Raw genomic sequence first — 12,046 nt, 5'->3', positions numbered from 1 at the left:
AATCAGTAAAAATAAAATCCATACAAAACACCAAGAAAATATTTTCACTGAAAATTTATTCCAGCTAAAATAAAGTATTTTCCAATAATTATATTTTTCTCGTAGAGTTGAAGGCCAAATTGGCAGCCACTTTGAATTATAGTTGGTGAAACAAAAAGTCTTTGTGAAGCCTAACTTGAGAACAAAAATCTGAAGCTATACTTTTAGAATGATTACTGTGACACGCAAGTGTACATTTAAACAGCACAGTTGTCGTGTAAACTACACAGTGTTTGATATGGATTTAAAGTGCTGCCCTATGTATTAAAGAGAATTCGCTAAAATGGTGAATACTAGTAGTTATAATTTTAAAATGTAGTTTACAGTACAATAGTTAATAGACTTTTAATCACCATAATTTTCCCATCAAAAAAATGTTTTCTTCATTTTCTTGAATAACTTTTTTGATAGAGGCATGATTATCTTGTATAATACTGTAAAATGACAAATTTTCACTGGGTTTAAATTTCACTGATTTACCATTTCAGGCATACTCAGCAGGTTTTAAATTCATGGTTTTATCATTTAGATAATGTGTTCTATGCTAAATTTTACATGTTCACTGGGTTTTAATTTAGCGCATTTTCCCGTCAGCGAAATAAGCAAAATTAAAACCCAGTGAATAATTAATCCTTTTACAGTAATAATATATCACAATTTTTACTATGTTGAATTGGTTTTGGTGTGTGAAAAACTGATGTATATTACCATCATCTAAAAATATGGAATATTTTAGGCCATGCGCAGAAAAAAATTGTTAAACTTCTTTCTTAAAAATGGGTGGTGAGGCAAAAATTTGGCAAATTTAATCAATTCATCAACAGAGGGCACTACGCAGTGGTGAAATAAGTGGAAGAAAAAGATCACATCAGAAATATCAAATTTGTTTAAGGCCTTAACATAATGTGTAAAAAAGTGGACACCCCACAGTAGTGTTACATAGTAAACTAGCTATTAACATATTACTTTTACTGTTAATATTTAACAAACAAACAATAAAATATTCTTTAAATATAATTTCATTTGTTGTTTTTGAATTCTGTGTGCAACGATAGTGTGTCTGTATGTATTTTCTACCATTCTCTCAGGAACTACCCAATGGATTTCAGTGACACTAGATACATAGATGTTCTGGATCCATGCACAGACCTCAGATTTTTGGTTAAAATCAGTGAATATTAATTAGCTAATTTACATAATAATCAGCTATTTTTCAGCTTTTTAATCGATATCACAAAAAGTATCATTGCGTTTCAATGAAACTTGTTACGTAAATGCTCGAGCACAATACGAAATTAATCAATTTGCATTTTTCCCCAATAATACATGTATCTCAAAAACCACTCAACATAATTCAATAAAACTTGGTATATAGATGCTCTTCGACAATGTTTATCTACTAATATCTCAAAAACCACTTATCAGATTTCAATGAAACTTTGTACGTAGGTGCCCTGGAATAAGTCATGTACATGTTTTATTTACAGTTTAACCGATTGTTATCAAATAGGAAATACATGCATATTAATTACTTTCTTTGTGTATTATGCATAACAGTAATACCTCCAGCACTGTTGCAGATAAGGACATGCAAATAGTGCTATGATAGAGGCATGATTAGTTATGCATAACATCAAATGGCCATTTTTGATCATGTGACCTGATTAATATTCATAGCTGTATGTATTAAGCGCTATTTCAGATAGTAACATGCAACCAGTGCTATAATGAAGGCATCCAACAAGATATATGACTAACATAAACCTCTGTTACACATGTATGCAGCTACGGCAATGATTGCTATGGCAACGATTGCATTGCAACAATTGCAAACAGACTATTATCCTATTGACCCCAGCTTAAGTTTGTTTTAAGCGCTACAGTCGTCGCGTGGAGCATGTTCGAATTTAGGCTGACAAGGTCGAGGATCTAATGCCGTTCTGCGAGGGCGCCACTCACGCCTACATATCAGGCTAGTTTGAATTTTGAGTAAACAAACGATGTATTTACCATGTGTTGTATGTGTTGCTATGGGTCCCATATCGAACAGAACGCGACACGACTATCACTTCTTAACCCATTGGATGCAATCAATTAACCCAGAAATGTTGGTGGGAACATTTTGCCCATTTTTATGATTTTTTGTAAACTTTTTGAAAAATATAGAAAAACAGAAAAAAAAAAATATTTATTTTTGGTCACGACATGCTGCAGTTAAAACATTCGCGTCACAGTTTTTTTTTATGTTTTTTAGTTGACAATTTTACATCATCACGTCATGTCAACAAATTGGCCAGAAACTTTTTTATTTATTTTTAATTCATTTTTTGCAACATGACAAAATTTGAAGTTGCTGTTAAAAAGATTAAACAAAATCATATGCTGTCCTTCATCAATTTTGCTCACATCGACCTCTACCCACCCAGTCTAATCTGTGTCGTATTATCTCTGTGCGCGAATTTCTTTTCTAACCACAAGTAAGAAATTAGCGTCCGTTTGTTATGAAACAACGCAATCTTACGGTGGAGTGAGTTCTGAATAGCGCCCTCCAGTTTCACGTTGAAATGCCCAGCAGAGAAGTGCACAGACAGAGCATTCTTCTATCGCCTTCCATGGTTCTAGGGGGTTCTAGTGACCCCCCAATACAATCTCAATACAGTCTGATATAGGAACAGTACTTGTATAAGGGACCAGGGCTGTCACGGTAAAATTCACAGTCAATGTGCTCACGGTGCATCTCAATTAGTTCTGCCAGTTCGTCGGCTATATTTATAATATTTACTGAATTATAACTAAATAATAAAGTGTTCTTGTTGATGGACAATATGGATCAACTTGTGTACGTCCATGTTAACAGAGTACATTACACCCCCGATTACACCTTAGGTAACAATTATTGTTATATGACACAGTTCCTCTATCATGATAGATGGACTGTTTCTGAGATTACATTGACGCTTATCGTGGATTGACGTGATTTATTGGTTCTCACCTAACCACTGATGATGATTGATCCGAGTGATATAACTGTTTACGGCGCCTATAAATCATTAAATGCGAAAATCAATGTGATTGGCAAGGCATAATATGTCAGATAAACTGACAAACATCTACCATGGGTACTGGAGTAAGTAAAAAAAACGAAAACATCCGAACTCGGAACAGTTCAATACGCGTTTAAATACTTATCATTGCGTAAAGCGCAAATACCTATGGGAAGGAGATTGATACTCACCCAATCGCCACTAGTACGTCACGGCACAGAACGTTTCCCTGATCCTCGAACCGGGTATCTCCCCCAAACACCCCGGCCGGATCGACAACTTGAACCCGGCCACCGGTATCTCTCAAAAAGGTTGCTTAATAACCCAATTTATTACGTGCACAGTACGAGCGCACGAGAAATAGCGAAAGAGAATCGTGAACATTTTTCGCAATCTCACATTTACATGTACTTACATGGATCGCAATAGACGACGCTTAATAACGACTCATACAGGTGTCAATCACTGGAAGAACATTATAACAAGTCATCTGACCTCTGATATATAGACAATAGATCCGTAATCTTGCATATTTGACAGGCAGGTGACAATCACATGTCAGTCATGATAATGGTGATGATGATGTGATAGATATTTGATGTTTGATTCACTCTATTTTTGGACTTGCTGACCCCTTTTGTACAACAGGACAGAACTCACCTTTGTTCTCAACCACCACGTGTGTCACCGGAGGACTACTTTTGTTTTAAAATTGTTAATTTAACTTTTTACCGATGACAACAACCGTTATAAATTATATAGTCGCACGGGGGTAGTTTAGTTATGAACAGTGTTTTCGGTGGGGTTTTCGGGACGTACAATGTACTAGTATTACAAACCTCAAGACGCTGACCTTGGCGATTCCAATGATGAAGACAGTGTAACGTTTTAGTCACTTGATAATGATAGCTTTGAAACCATTCAGCCAATACTGTGCTGACGATCCGGAAGACGTACAGCCACACACTAGATAAAACAGTTATTTGGGTATTAGTAGTTTAGCAATGATATTGATAGTGCCGATAATACTGATACTAATGTCATGATTTATATTTCAGTCAGTTTGACAGTGGTTGCCATGACATATACTGATAAAGGTTAATGACAAGGCCAGATGGCGAGCTAGTCGAAATCAACCAAAAACATCTTATGAGCCTGCAGTTTTTAAGATACAATACAGTAGCTGTAATCCTAAACCAATTTTGTTTGCGATTCTAACTAAGGTGGTATCTTTGTGGAATGTTAGTGCGAGATTATTACCCCATCAATATTAGTTAGCGTTGACAATGTATAGAAATGTTTTCTCTAGACAGCTTGACGAGTAATTAATTGATTATGATGTGTAAAACTTTCATGTGATTGGTTGTTTGTTGGAAGGCAAGGCCTTGGAGTCCCTTATACTGATTGTAATTGGTTAAGGAGTGACAAGAAATAAAGAGTGATTTAATGCTGTCTCGGTTGAAAAACGAGGGACTTGGCAGAGAATCGTTTGGAACATGAATGAAGCTTGTGTGTGTCTTTTGTCAACCTAGCGTGGAAACGACCGAATCCCGGTTACCTAAGTGAAAGGTTTTTAACCATCAAAAATACCTATCACACTAATAACTGAACCCTATTACCATGATTGACAAATAATCACATTTTTCCACAACATTTGCCGATAGGGAGGGTCACTATTTTTTGTACCTCTATCGGAGGGGCAATACTTATCATACAATATTACAGATGTTATTGAAGGACTAGTATTTTTCGTGTGATATGTTTTAGAAAACACCGCCCACACTGTAATAAAATTTAAATCCAATAATTTAAATCACGTTCTCCAGCATATAGCGAATATATTTGGTTTAGTTCCACTGACATTACATTGAGCGAATTATGGCTAAAAAGTACAAGGCACCTAGCACGTACTAATGGTAGTGATTAATTTCATTGGTATATCTGAAAATACAGACTACTAGTATGGGGGTCAATGTCTGAATACCGGACCGTATGTGCGAGTATACCTTGGCAACCAAATTACGACTACTACTAGTATATTATATGTGTACACACAGTCCCTCTATAGAGGGATTGTGATGTATAGTTATATTTATTGCGATCCACTAGAACGCAAGAGTTTAATAGGGGCGCCCGTCATGGGTTTTCCAGGGTGGTCGCGGCCGGTGGTAGGAGTACTGGCCTGTCAGTACAACACGGGTGAGCCGATAGGTCATGAAATAAATGACAGTAGCACATATTCTCTGAATTCTATAACTTTCAATTTTTCACTTCATTTGTTTGACAACTACAGTCATTTCAATGCGGTGACAGTTAAACACGCATACTTAATAATGTAATGATGAGCTGCGGAAGAATACTAGCGACAAGACTTATCGATTTTCTGGTGAAAGAAGCGCGTTACAGAATTCTCGAATCATGCAAATTATAACGTATTAAATACGATAATGTTATGTTTTTGACTTTTTATTATCATTATAATGTACCAAGTCTCCGCTGTTCGGAATATGAAGAATTTGAGCTGGTTATGTGATACCCTCTCTCATAATGGTATCGACCATTATGTGTGAAACGTACATACAGTGAATGAGTCCCGAACTTGTCATAGCGTCCGTCTTCTTTGTGTATTTGTCGATGTGCACCGGACTTCCGACACTGTGGTGAGTTACCTATGATGTTTGTGAAACTGTTTTAGTCTATGACTCTGCTTATATTTCGGTTACTCAAAACATGTAGTACATTGACACATTTTATCTGCTCGTGTAGCCGTCCAGATACAAGTAGTAGTGTCTCGGACCCCTTACGCGGCCATATACAAACACACAACATGCAACATACAACCTAGTCTGAGATACAACACACACGCTCGCTATGTATATACATGGAGCTCGCTTTCTAGCTCCATGGTATATCAGACCACAGTCCCTCCGTGATCAGACAGGGACTGTGATGAGACAGAACGGAACAGCGGTCGTTCATATTGTGGTCACCGATGTCTCCACGATAAACACATATCATATATATACTAGTATAAAACTAATCGGTCTTACCGTGCGGGTCTTACAACGCGAGAATATAAAAGTTGTTTACGAAACTCGAAAATGAATGGACGCACCAGTCGCATTGTATTCAAATTTTCACCGACCCAACTCTCTATTCGTAGTAAGGGGTGACGATTACAAACACGGGGGGGGGGTAGAAAAAATGGAGCTCCATTATTATTTTTCATAGTTAAATTAAATCAGGGCGATGTTGCTGTAATTTTTTTTCTTAACATCTGCCACCCTAGATAGTCGCCCATATTATCTACCTATATCTTCGCCGTGTTACGTACACTTCCGCACCACCATGGAAAGTACTATCTTCCATGGTACGATGTTCACCTCCGAGTCGGACAGCATATGTACTACGCACAGACTCAAGTGTCCCTGTGCCATTTTCCGTTTTCATTCAAAGGTTATTACAACATTCTATACCAATACCACGGTAACCAGCCTACCCGAATACCGCCTGTTACCATGGAGCTCTATGCTGTCATTAAACGTCCTGATCGACCCCGTGTTTGATGGTGATCGTGGGACCATGGAGCTCCATGGTGGGACCGACATATGATTGTCGATCTTCCACGCTCATCGGTGCGTCGCAAACTGTTCGCCGGACACAGAGGCTAAGTCACAGTAGCGCAGCCAGGATAATAACGGGGGTTGGGGTCACCGTGACCTTCATGATTTTGCAACGCTTAAATGTCACCTAAAACATTTTTTTTTAGTAAGTTTTTTTTTTTTACAATTTAAAATGTCCCACAATTTAAATTACTGTAAGGTGCTCAAAATATAGTTATGTCAAGGCATGGAGCAAGGTGGTCAAGGTCACTTCGTAAGTGTCACTCATGACCAATGCATGAACAATACAGGTCGAAGGTCAATTACCCTTTTTAGTCATTTGATTAGATCGTTTATTACGACGTTGGTAATAACCCATTGTTATTTTAAAAATATACGACGTCATGCCAAGTAGCAAATGCAACAGTATGACACCAGTGAAATTAGCATATAATTAAATTTGCAGGGTAAACTGGATAGATCGTAGTCCGATCATATGGGTTTTTGACTCGAATTTACGCTCTGTTAGCATCGGTGTTTGTGCGTCCCTGTCCGTGAGTGATTCCCCATCCGCTACACAACAATATACTAGTAAACGCTATTTTCGACACGCAGTTGTAATAAATCTGTAAAATAGCGAGTGCGCTCTCACTGTTGAAGCCCTACAGTCGTCTCTCCGTCGCGTCGTGCGCGAACCATAGCGACGTACACATGTGTTACCTTGATTACTAACATCTAAATGAAATCTTCTGGTAACCTTTTAAAATACACGAAACTCGATCACGTGATGACTGTAGCGCTTTTATACAATGGTATGTCTGAAAGACTTTTTTACCTCCATGGTCTGACTGAAACTTGAATTCTGTATCTTGACATGTTTTCAAGTTTGAAAAGTTTGTAACAACTTGAAAACTCAGTAATTCCAAAATTGTGGTTATTAGTATTATAAAATAACTACTAATTCATAGCGTGTAAATCGCATGGAACTTGTAGTTATTGTTTTATTTTATTTTCAAATTCAGAAAGAAACGTATTTTTTGTATATGCGAACCTCCGCATACGCGGCATTATTTATGCGTCACGTGATCAGAGTGACACACGAGTGTAATGGCCGCCGAGCTCTCGTTGAGAGACAGAGTTACGAGACTTGTCTTTGCCCCTCACTAATAGTAGCATTGTCCCTTTTCGTCGCGTCGATTGTTCCAAATACCGTGGTTACGGAGATCAGTGATTGTGGGTCAAAAACAAGTCTCGTTGTTCTCTCGTTTCTAACGAGATCTCACTACTAGTATGTGGCGAGATATTTTCTATGCATACAATCGTTTTAATTTTCACATAATAGTACGCGTGTTTGTGATTTTGTCAGATAAAGTCTGGTAGTATTACTATGTTTAATTTCTTCTCTGATTCAGATGAATCTCAGGTGACACGTATTGTTGACAGTTGGTTGAACTTTGACTCCATCACCATAGCAACAACAATGACCTGGACATCGTTACACCAAAAACAAGCCGGGCTCTTGGTAGTGATTGCAATTTTCGTATGCATTATATTACTTCAAGTGCGCTATAATAGTGTTAGTGGTGTGGTGAAAATAAAAGTTAGTAATTACAACGGAAACGTTGACAATTGCTTATCAATTCCAGAAGAACTTCAAGGGAAGCCCTTCGTTATATATGGTGAGAGCGTAGAGAACAAGTACAATCCGTTACGTCAAACAACGCCACCAACGACAAAATTAGGAGAAATTCCACCACGTGATCTCACCGCCGAAGATAAAGAATTCTGGGAAGCCATTAAGAAATTGGACAATCCAAACTTGCGGTTTGCTAAATATCTTCCGCAGTGGCTAAGCAAAGACGACGTGCTGCGGATGGAGCTGATGTCTCATGAAAACGTCTCCCACGTTTTCTCTGTGTTCAGCCACCCACGATTGAAGGAAGTAATTTTCCGCGACACATCGGGGAGAGTCATCGACAGTTTCAAGGACTGTGTCGACGAGTGCGCGATGCAGAAAAGCGCATCTGACATCAACGAAGTTTATGCGTTCCATTTAGATCGAGTTCTAGGATTTAACCGGTCTTTACCAGTAGTCGCTCGTACATTTGGCGGCAATACTAGCGAAAAGGCATACGAGAATTTCGGAAATCGGTTTTCCGATGGAAAGAGTCGACCGTTTGTTTGGTGGGATAAACACATCAGTCACTCGGGCTCGCTTCAACCAGATCAAAATTCGATGTCGTTATGGTGGTTGGATTACCAGACACAGTTGGCTTCCCGATGCAATGCAAAAGACAATGAAGAGGAGTCAAGACGAAAAGAGGAATGCAATTCGAATCATGTTCGCCATATTGAGTGGGGAAGACTGGCTGCTTACGACTTCCTGCTGCAGGTATGTCATGTGATGCCGTTTTTTGCATAACACAGGAATTAGTTGCCGTGTGTGTGTGATGTTACTTGGAATACTTATGATAACTACGTAGTAATAGTAATAATGATAAGTATAATTGTATTTCATCAGTGTACATACATAGATTCAGTTGATAACAATTGATATCAATGAAGAAGACAAAATAATTTGATTGCATCGATTTGTGTTACGTGTTAGATAGAGTTGTCAGTTATTTCTATGCACGAGTCACGTATGTACCTACTTTCTCGAAAAAAAAACAAACATTTTTAAGTTTAAGATTTTGTGCAGGACTGATATGCTTACCAGGTGCTAATTGTCACCGTGTCTGTTCCCCAGAACCACGATCGCATCGACAGGAGCTGTTGTGGTTACGACCGAGACGAAGGCGAGCTTTGCTTCACCAATGGTGTTCACGAGAATGAGTGTGTTGATATCAATCGGCAGCATTTAGTACACATTTTCACCCATACATATGACGACACTCGACTTGTTTACATCGACAACGCCATCAACGTTAACGGAAGTGTTGACCATCTAAATTACAGACTATTGGAAGGAATTGACGAGTAAGTGAAAGTTGTGCGCCCTCTTTGGCCATTATGACATGATGCTTTTTCAACAGCAGATCGTGGGATTACATTTCGCGATCCATTCATGATTAACTAAAGACACTACAACTACACGGATAGTACTTTTTTTTTACTGTGCAACGATTTATTTTGATTTATTATTTGTTTCAGAATCCCAGTGGAACCAATCTCTATATTGAAATCTGGGAATTTCCGATGTAAGATGTTACATTCTCTCTATCTCGACAAAACGTACTGGGATCTCCCGGGAGGCAAATCGACAATGAACAAACTCATTGACATCACCGAAAAAAGAGCACACAAACTGATTACGTACATTGAAGAGCACAACATAACCCTCGTTCCAGATTATTAATATTGAACAAACAAGCATTTTCATTGTTCTTACTTACTATGTCAAAACACTTTCAGTTGTCATGGAGCTATCGCGTTAATATTCTATGTTTCGTATTATCATAGTATTTTCGTTGTTAAACTATACGAGCTACCTCCATTACTTCCATTAATCGTGGTTTGCTTTTTCTTTATTTCCCTTTGCTGAATGAAAAATCGCTTCCCTCGGTCATAGTGGCGAATAGACTGACTGTGAAATAATTTATTTTCACTGGAATTAATTTTCGCTGAAAAGACTTTTTGGGTATTTTGTATGGAATTTATTTTCACTGATTTTTGGTGAGTTGAATGTAAAATCAGGGGAAAAAGGTAAATTCGCTTGATTTTATTTTTACTGAAAATAAAGTATTTTACAGTATACGCACGATTTTTTGCCCGAATACGTTAATTAACACACCATTTTCGTTCGTACTTATGCGATAATCACTAAATTCGTCATCCAAATATCGTTGTAGCATATCAATACATGGATGAGAAATTATGTTTGATGTAAAACACCGCGTATTCGAAGATTATAGTTTGGTTCTGTTTAACTGTTGTCGAACGAGGCTACACGTTATTGACTAGTCGGACACTATACTAGTAATATCACGGGCAAAGGAAACCCGCAAATGAATATTAAAACCAATATAATCGTTGTGGGTCGCGCCTGGGCACACCAGGAACGGAGATTTAAAAGCTGGATTACCGTACATTTACACAAAACAATTTGAATTAATGCCAACACATTAAATTAAAAAATAATAATATCAATAAATTGATATGCAGAAAATCAGTGGAGTACAGAGTTTAAAAGCAAACATACAATCGCAGACTGCGTTATAGTGTCAATTGTTTAGAAGATATAACTGTTGTGTATAACGACAGTATCTAGCCAGTATGTCAATCTGTGTAAGCATTTTAATATTTTTGCTGTAACCCCCGAAGTCACTGATTTTATTTGTGTGCATAAACGCTTAAATAATGTTTACAAATGTTCATATATAATTTCCGAATTTCTATTTTATGTACCATCTCATCATCTCTGTTTTTCAGTATTTTTGTATTTTAAAATTTCAAATAAATATTAAAAAGCGTTCGTTTATACCGTGGGCATATAGCCTATTTTATCCACATTATTACTGGTTTCACTGTTCTTAAAGGGCGGTGGTCGCGTGTTCGAATATCAAGTAAATAAACAATGTATTTTACAAAAGTTGTATACGTCGCTATGAATCCCATATCGAACAGGACGCGGCGCGACGACCACCGCCCTTTAATATTTTTAGCAAAACTACCTGGTCATAAGTCAATCATTGTTGGTATTGTAATGTCATCGTGATTTTTTACTTTTGTTCATGGCCTTCTGGTTTCTGTAATTAAAGCGCGGTAGTCGTCGCGCTGCACATGTGCGAGATATATGGGTCTCATATAAACAAAGATGGCGACTTTGACTGTTGCGCAGATCAACGAGTACGAAGTGACACGTTTCGAAGCTTTAATTAGGTAATTTTCATGTGATTGGAAGGTGTCGAAGGAATCACCGGCGGTAATCAGTGCAAGTCACGACCAGGTCAAACCTTATACTAGGCTTGTGATTTCCATTTGAAGAGCGCATTGGATTGTGGGAAAATCAATGTTTATCAACACAAATGTCGAACATGCGCAGCGCGACGACTACCGCGCTTTAAGCTTCTTGCCCGTGGAAACCTAAATGAAATAAATATTTGTTGGGCATTTCGCTGACGCAAATAAACTATACCAGATGTGTACATATCTCGTGTGTTTGAAATTGAGCAAGTTGTAAGTTGTCAAGAATTACCCAGATACCTACGTAAAAATGGTATTACACGTAATACATGTACCATTCAAATGGGTTACTTCTCCCTGAATATTTCCGAGTAGACCAGCCCAGCCGTGGCAATTTTATAGCTTTCTTTTCCCCTTAAATCAAGACCAGGGGCGAAATTACCACGTCAACTTAAG

At 37.9% G+C, this 12,046-nt stretch overlaps 2 protein-coding genes across 3 annotated transcripts in view; one reads left to right on the top strand and one right to left on the bottom strand.

Annotated features, from left to right (window-relative positions):
• The window catches only part of LOC100370428 (uncharacterized), a 35,662-nt gene extending 29,455 nt beyond the window's left edge, over positions 1-6,207 (bottom strand). The window contains exons 1-2 of one of the 2 annotated variants that reach the window (XM_085507929.1): positions 6,134-6,207; positions 3,923-4,049 (exon numbers count right to left, since the gene is read on the bottom strand). The gene's annotated coding sequence lies outside the window, so the exon portion shown is untranslated. The remainder of the gene's footprint in view (positions 1-3,922; positions 4,050-6,133) is intronic. The other variant, XM_002738928.3, reaches the window with a different exon arrangement.
• LOC100370275 (Golgi-associated kinase 1B-like) lies at positions 5,647-11,832 on the top strand. The gene is made up of 4 exons (XM_002738927.4): positions 5,647-5,743; positions 8,098-9,077; positions 9,435-9,664; positions 9,839-11,832. The coding sequence occupies exons 2-4, from the start codon at positions 8,166-8,168 to the stop codon at positions 10,041-10,043; spliced, it is 1,347 nt and encodes a 448-aa protein (XP_002738973.2). The 5' UTR covers positions 5,647-5,743; positions 8,098-8,165; the 3' UTR covers positions 10,044-11,832.
• The last annotated feature ends 214 nt before the right edge of the window (positions 11,833-12,046 follow it).

Source organism: Saccoglossus kowalevskii, chromosome 14 (genome assembly GCF_978046115.1).
Source record: "Saccoglossus kowalevskii chromosome 14, keSacKowa6.1, whole genome shotgun sequence".
Classification (NCBI taxonomy): domain Eukaryota; kingdom Metazoa; phylum Hemichordata; class Enteropneusta; family Harrimaniidae; genus Saccoglossus; species Saccoglossus kowalevskii.
This window is presented reverse-complemented; position numbering and strand designations above follow the sequence as displayed.

What these genes read in the sequence shown, in the direction of transcription:
- LOC100370275 (XM_002738927.4), top strand. Translation starts at nt 8,166, where the DNA reads ATGACCTGGACATCGTTACACCAAAAACAAGCCGGGCTCTTGGTAGTG. An exon ending in CTTACGACTTCCTGCTGCAG is followed by an intron (nt 9,078 to 9,434) that starts GTATGTCATGTG and finishes TCTGTTCCCCAG; the next exon opens with AACCACGATCGCATCGACAG. An exon ending in CTATTGGAAGGAATTGACGA is followed by an intron (nt 9,665 to 9,838) that starts GTAAGTGAAAGT and finishes TATTTGTTTCAG; the next exon opens with AATCCCAGTGGAACCAATCT.